Here is a 7,395-nt window from a genome sequence, read left to right on the forward strand (position 1 = left end):
TATATATATATATATATATGTATATATACGTGTATACGTATATATTTATTTATTTATTTACTTTTTTTTGTTGTTTTTCTATTACGAGTTGGGGTGAAAATTTGAAAGACAGTTTGATAAGTTTGTCAATAAAGAGAGAGAGAATCAATAATAAGAATTCGACGGAAGAATTTGGATAAATAATAAAACCGCTCGGGGATACAGCGCATACGAAAGGAATCCGACGTCGATACGTCTTGAGATTCTGGAAGGAAGAAGATACACGTGAGAGGGTCGTTGAGTGGAGGTACGAAGAGGGGTATGTCCTCTCCGTGTTTCCGCGTCTACGCGTCCGCGAATAAGTATCTGAGAAATAAAGAACCAGCGTTGCGTTACCGATAGTTTTCCATCTCTGGATTGGAGTGGTGCTCGTCCGCTGGTCGTAGAGTAGTCGTCAAAGAACTACGGGACCTTTTGCGCGGTGGCGGAGCGAGTCCACCGTCGTCCGACTCGCCGCTCGAGGCCAGGCTTATGCGCGTACCGCCCCGTTTTTCACACGATTATTGTCCCTCTCGAGTTCGTTGGTGGGGCTGTGGCTGGGGCTGAAGCACGCACGCAGCCACGATTACGTTGCACGGGAAAGTTCTTCTTCTTCTTCTTCTTCTTCTCGCCTCTCCCCTTATATATTTATTTCCTCCTACTCTGCCTAATGGAAATCAACACGCTGCAGTTAACTTTCAATCTTTGTCCCTACGAAACGTTTACGTTCCTCGAATAAAGCAACAAAAATTTACGATAGAGAAAAAAAGGCAGGATTTTTGTACGCCTGCCAATACGGATGATACGAACAATGACTGCTACACAGCTGATACTTGTTTAGATCGTCGTTTACGTCACACTATGGCCTTCTTCGCAGATACCCCAACGAGTTATCCTGCCCCCTGCCGTTCGTTCATACAAATTATTATTCTCTGAAATTGACACGGCTCCCTCTCTGGATTTTATCCTACCTATCATAGAGGATGTCGCCACTGGTTCAAATTTCCCAAATGTTATAAACCGATCTAACAAAGTAGGTTTGTTTTCCCCGACGACTTAACCGCGCTTTATTCATTTATTATACGTTCTTGTCGGCGTCATATCATTTTGAACGAATTGTCAATTAATTGGAGCATTAAGCTACCCGAGTATGCTTCTATTGTTAAATTTATCAACAAGTATTAAAGTTTTTTTTCTTTTTTAGAAACAATTACGAATTTTACGTTATTACATTATAAACATACATATTTGTGATCAGCTTTCCAAAGTACGCAGAATTTTGTATTCACTATGTTTATTACTATGAAAATAAATGAGATAAAATGTAAGGAAAGATTGACTATAGAAGACAATTCGCGGTTTAAATTCAAAATATTATTAATCCACGATCGAATACTCGAGAAGTGCATATTCGGCTTTCTTCGGTCTTTCTAGCTCCAATATGATATCGGTTTTTTTTTAATCTAGTAAATCTTTATCTCTCTGTACCTGTTTTAAGACAATCGTTCTTAACGAGTAAATTCCTTTAATTATTAAATAAAACAAAATACACATATTAGATTTTTAATTGTTGTTTGTTTTTAAATGTATATAGAATTAAATTACACATTCAATTTGTCTACACTATTTGCTATTAGAAGTTACTAGGAAATAAGAAAGTTTAGAATATATTTAAATCTAGTAACATTTTTTAGCCTCATATCGGTAATAGTAGTGCCCCACTCTTACCCTACCGACTGAGGATTGATGGTAGCGTACCATCACAATTACAAAAGTAAAAAAACTGTAAAAATAAAACAAGCAATTATTGTTTTTACATGATCAACTTGTTTGCATTTACATGCATTTATTCTTTTCTTTATGCAGTAAAATTTTATTTATTGTTAATACTCTGTTTACCGACCGAGTATTATCAGCCTGTTTTACCAATTGAGTATTTTTGATCTGTTTTACCGACGGAGTAATTATAATCTGTTTTACCATCAGAGGTACAAAAATAAAAAAACTGCGAAAATAAAACAAGTAATTGCTGATATTTAATGATTAATGAGTTTTTATTTACCTGCAGTTATTCTTTTCTTTCAGCGGTGAAATTTTTTTCTGTCTTATCGACTGAGATCAACTGTTTTACCATCAGAGGTACAAAAATAATAAACTGTGAAAATAAAACATGCAATTATTGATTTTTAATTACAATTAGTTTGCAATTATCTGTAATTTCGTCTTTCATTTTGCGGTGAAAATTTTTTACTTTTGGTACTTTTGATGTTAAGTTACCATCAGATCTCGGTCGGTAACGTAAAAGTAGAGCACTACTACTACCGTTATGAGGCTATATAATGTTACTGGATTTTAATATATTTTAAACTTTCTTATTTCCTAGTAACTTTTAATAGCAAGTAGTGTACACAAAGTGAATTTGTAATTTAATTCATTATACAATTAAAAACAAACTACAATTATAAATCTAATATAGGTATTTTGTTTTATTCATTAATTAAAGGAATTTACTCGTTAAGAACGATTGTCTTGGAAAAGTTACACAACACACATAGAAAAAAGACTTACTAGATTAAAAAAAAACCGATATCATATTGGAGTTAGAAAGATCGGGGAAAAACGGACAAACAAAAAGTGAACAATTGATTGAAAACAAAAAACAATAAAAAACTTTATTTTTAGCTTTGTTAGGAATAGGTTTAGGCTTTGTTTAGAAATGAGAAAAAACGTTTTCAATTTTTCAATTATTCATTACTAATTAAATAATTAATTAATAAATTGTGCTATTATATGGATTTTGATTAAACAATTAGTGACGAATTAAATCAGTGAGCCTAAATCATGGTGCATTTGCTCTGTACCTTAGAGGTAATGCAAAAATCGGAGTTTGCTTAAAGAATAAACTAGATGTTAATGCCTTTGTATTCTTAGATATAATCGAAAAGAAAAATATAGCAGCTTTAATGCCAAAATAAAAAATGAAGAGAAATGGAAAGATTTGAACGTGTAATACGACGTTCAAGACATATTCGATTACTCGAATACATCAACAAAAATCATCAGAACAAAAAGGTTAAGAGACAAAATATATAGTCAGGATAAAGTTAGATACACAGGCAAAGTTAAAGATTCTGTAGTTATAAATACTTGTATTTTTAGGCCCTTCCCTAAAATTCGCGGTTTAAATTCAAAATATCAATCGGCAGAGTTCGGTTAGTCGAGCGGTGCGCATTCGGTTTTCTTCGGAGAATCGACTCGCGCAACATACACCGGCAACCGGCAGTTGCTCGCCGGCCTCCGTGGTGCATACATTTATATTATTGTTTGTTGCTTTTAATATTCGTGTATCATTATTTTTCTCTTATTTCTATTAATCCTTTTGCTATTTCTATTCCTCCATCCCTCTCTTCCTTTTTTCTTACGTTCACGTTCTCTTCCCACCTTTTTTTTTTTTTTAATTAGAATTTGTTTCTTCTTATTAAACGTGGTTTTTTTTTTTTTTAACACGGATAATAAACGCGTTGCGGCTCATAACCACGAGCAAATTTCATCGCGAAGAGAAGAGAAGAGGAGAGAAGAAAAGAGAAGAAAAGAGAAGAGAAGAGAGTAAAAAGGCGGCCGATCCGCCTACGCCGTGAACGTTGTCTCTTTTTTTTCACAGACAGACAGACAGACAAACAGAGAAAGAGAAATATATATAGAAATATATATAGAAGAAGAATATATATATATATATATATATATATATAGAAAAAGAAAAGAACGAAGTATATTGGATAACATAATACCTGTGCCCATTAATGCGAACGTCGTTCTCGCGTAGCACATTTTTCGTGCATCACGTATGTATCAGTATTTCTATACGCGTATAAATACGTAGGTAGAGACACGCGTGAACGCTCACACAGTATTATCAAAGTGACGAATAATCAAAGAAGAAATTATTTCGTTTTGATTAATGATTGTTACTTTCAAATATTATTTTCCCGTGGATAAACAGTAATAAACAGTTTTATTGTGTATTGTGATATGTGTTAGATCTAATAATTTAGTTGAAATATTCATTTTTCGGGAGTGTTTATCTCCCGACAACGACGACCACCTGTCGCGCGAGCAACGCACGCGTCGCTCAGTGTCACATTTGGATTAATAGGATTACGCGGGAACCTGCTAAGGGACATGTTATTATCCAGGAGATAGATCCTCGCAATATAACAAGGTATGCATGTACTATGTTATTCAAAAGAATTATATTATTCATTGGTCGATTAAACGATATCAATTTTTGATTGAATTCAAATTTTACGAGGATATTCATTTGATCGAACAATTTCCAATTGGTTTTATTATTTTTATAAGCTATTAATATTTATCTCATATCCTTTACGATATTTTTCTTTCTTTCTTTCTTTCTTTCTTTTTTTCGCAATAATAATACTTCGTTAAACTTTGTTGAATATATTTTTCAATATTTCTTTTAATCAAAAAAAAGGTAATAATCAATATGATCCTTATCTTTCAATGATCCAGCGAAACGTTGAAATATAAAAATAAGGAATTTATGGAATTTTAAGGAATGGAAGAAGTTTGGTAAGAAAAAGTATTATTGCGTGTAATATTTCAAATTCGCAGCGCATCAATATGTATATCGATATATTTTATATAGATTTAAATTAGAAATGCACGTATAAAAATCGTTTGACAGATGGAATTTTTTTTTTTTTTCGTCTAAAGATATTCTCAACGTGGAGACGTTAAACATTCGAGATCTTTAATTTACGATCTAAGATATTTTACGGTATATATATATATATGTGTGTGTACATATATAGATATTTCAAAAAGCTTATAAATCTTGAATAAGGAATGTGTGAGCGTTTCTTCTGTAGTATTATATTATATATACACGTTCGTAAATAATAAAATAACCACGCTACCATGAATGGGCACTGCTTTGCCTTTCGAAAGGCGCGCCGCGTATTGAAGAATTTCTTTCTTTCTTTCTTTCTTTCTTATTTCTTTCTTTCTTTCTTTCTTTCTTTATTTCTTTAGTGTGTACGCACGCGTACTGTGCGTAGGAGCGGACGGCAGAGAGAGAGAGGGTTTTTTCTACATCGTGCAGCAGAATCGAATGAGCCGTGTTAGTAGAAAACAGCTAGGAGAGAAAGAGAGTGAGAGAGGGTGTAAGAGAGAGAGAGAGAGAGGAAAGGAAGGAGGTGGGCGCATACCAGTGCATACCAAAGTGAATGCGCAAGCGCATGCGCAAACCATTTTCCCCCACCAACTCGTTTGCAATCTCCCGCGCGATTTGCCCGCGTCTTTCGCAGCGCGCATTCGCTCCTCTCTTCGAATCACATTGACTCTAGTTCTTTTCATTCTATTCATAAAATCATCTCTTCTCTTCTCTTCTCTTCTCTTCTCGTCTCTTATTTTATTTTATTTTATTTTTATTTATTTGTTCATTTAAAACTTGTTGCAAACGTCTAGAAGATGTTTCTTACATGAGAAAAAGAGATGATTATTTTTGCACGAGATAGATAGGATTATACGCATTTAGAGTTGAAATTACCCTCGTACGTGTTATTTTGTTCCCTTCTTCTTTTCCTTTTTCCATTTTTGTTCTTTTTCTTTTTCTTTTTCTTTCCTCGTTCCTCTTATTTCACGCAGTTGCATCCCTCGTGCATGTTCACGCTCGCTTTCTTGTATTTCGCATACCTGCTTCTAAGCTTTCACGAATGGCTCTCGTGTTTGCTCCGTGTAAATATGATCGGTTCTTGTTCAAAATGTTCTTCGGTCTCTTCGTATAGTAGTAGACCTTTACGCGTTGTACCGGTACAAATAATCCATTTTTGGATACACCGTATAACAAAAAAAAAAAAGAAGAAGAAGAAGAAGAAGAAATACCAAGAATTAAGAAAAAAAAAAAAAAAGAAAAGAAATACTAAGGATAAGTCTACGAGGAATTTAACTGACATAAGAATTTTTTCAATCTTAAATCGAAATATTCGAAATCGTTTCTTGGAAAAAAAAAAAAAAAAGTATCGATTGGGTGCGTACCATTCAACTTTTTTTCTTTTTACAAAGCTGTCCTTATGTTACCTGGAAAGATGATTATCCGGTCGTAGAAAGACATGGCAGGTGAATCGAAATATATTATTTGGAGAGGATGCTTAGAAGAAGGATGATAATTATAATTCTTGGGTCGAAGTTGGCCCGAATTGAAAATAAGAATTTCGAGGGTTAATTCGAAAAGACAATGGGTGCCATTTTTCTACCCTATGTATTTTCTCTTTTTTTATTTCTTTTATTCGTGTATTCGTAGTATATCCATAAAATCCATAAAACGAAACTTCGATAGGTCGAACACACAGCATTATCATTTTTAACATTTCATCGTAAAAAAGTTCGTTCACGGTTCGTTCTTATTCTTTAACTTAGAGTCAACTTTTAAGATACATATATACCGTAGAAAGCAATTTATGGAAAAAGGGTTTGCGGTCTTCCGACCTTCATATTTACGTTGCACAGTACAGCTGGACTTTAACCGCACGAAAGCGGTTCTTCTTGCTTTAGCCCTGAAATCACGCTTCCCGATTTAACGTTTTGTATGTACTATCTAAGAGATTTGTATTCTATGATTTCAATTTTTTTTATTTGATTTTATATATATATATATTTGTTTTTTTATTATATCGAGAAAAATTGTATATTCAAGTTAAATTATATTCAATAATTTTATATTCGTTCCGTATTACAAGGAAAATAAAACAATAGGATTGAAAACATTCGAGGTATCGAAGATCGTTCAAATTTATCACACAACCGTGTTATTTATACTCTATTCGAATCCGAATTATAGAAAAACCTCGTCCCAATTTTCTTTTATCTTATTATATCGAAACCATATTCTTCTATCAAGAGCTGAATCTATACTATTATAGAAATGAATAGAACACATTTTCTCTCTTTTTTTTTTTCTCAATAAAAAAACGAATGAAAAGATAGGAATTTGGGCATTGCAATCTCATCTACGATCGATCGGACAGAATACTAGCTGAATTACGTTTTCTTTCGTTGCACTTCTCTTTCTCTCTCTCTCTCTCTCTCTCTCTCTCTCTCTCTCTCTCTTTCTCTTTGGCAAAGAAGAAGAAGAAGAAGAAGAAGAGAGTAAAGAAACTCGCTGGCAAAGTCCTGAGGATCGTGGCCCGTGAACGGGTGTGAACGCTCGTACGTGCCAGAAACGAATAATGAAGCCGTGCTACGATCCACGATAAAACCCGATGCCCCGACGTTGGAACGCCACTCACGTATAAATCTTTTACCTTGTACCCGATTTGCGAGCGCCGTACCACACTACCACCCCCCAGACTCCCCCCC

At 34.0% G+C, this 7,395-nt stretch overlaps 2 protein-coding genes across 4 annotated transcripts in view; one reads left to right on the forward strand and one right to left on the reverse strand.

Moving 5' to 3' along the window:
- LOC106790613 (WD repeat-containing protein 26) overlaps window positions 1-890 on the reverse strand; it is a 4,860-nt gene extending 3,970 nt beyond the window's left edge. Inside the window, exons 1-3 of one of the 2 annotated variants that reach the window (XM_014755655.1) lie at window positions 829-843; window positions 376-685; window positions 212-244 (exon numbers count right to left, since the gene is read on the reverse strand). In XM_014755655.1, the coding sequence (XP_014611141.1) occupies window positions 212-244; window positions 376-389 (47 nt within the window). In that variant the 5' untranslated portion in view covers window positions 390-685; window positions 829-843. Of the gene's footprint in view, window positions 1-211; window positions 245-375 lie in introns of both variants that reach the window. The other variant, XM_014755656.1, reaches the window with a different exon arrangement.
- Window positions 891-3,776: 2,886 nt separating this feature from the next.
- The window catches only part of LOC106790605 (protein expanded), a 30,500-nt gene continuing 26,881 nt past the window's right edge, over window positions 3,777-7,395 (forward strand). For both annotated transcript variants that reach the window (XM_014755634.1, XM_014755633.1), the window contains exon 1: window positions 3,777-4,237. The gene's annotated coding sequence lies outside the window, so the exon portion shown is untranslated. The remainder of the gene's footprint in view (window positions 4,238-7,395) is intronic.

The sequence above is a fragment of the Polistes canadensis genome, unplaced genomic scaffold (assembly GCF_001313835.1).
Source record: "Polistes canadensis isolate GaletaPanama2010 unplaced genomic scaffold, ASM131383v1 scaffold_249, whole genome shotgun sequence".
Classification (NCBI taxonomy): Eukaryota; Metazoa; Arthropoda; class Insecta; order Hymenoptera; family Vespidae; genus Polistes; species Polistes canadensis.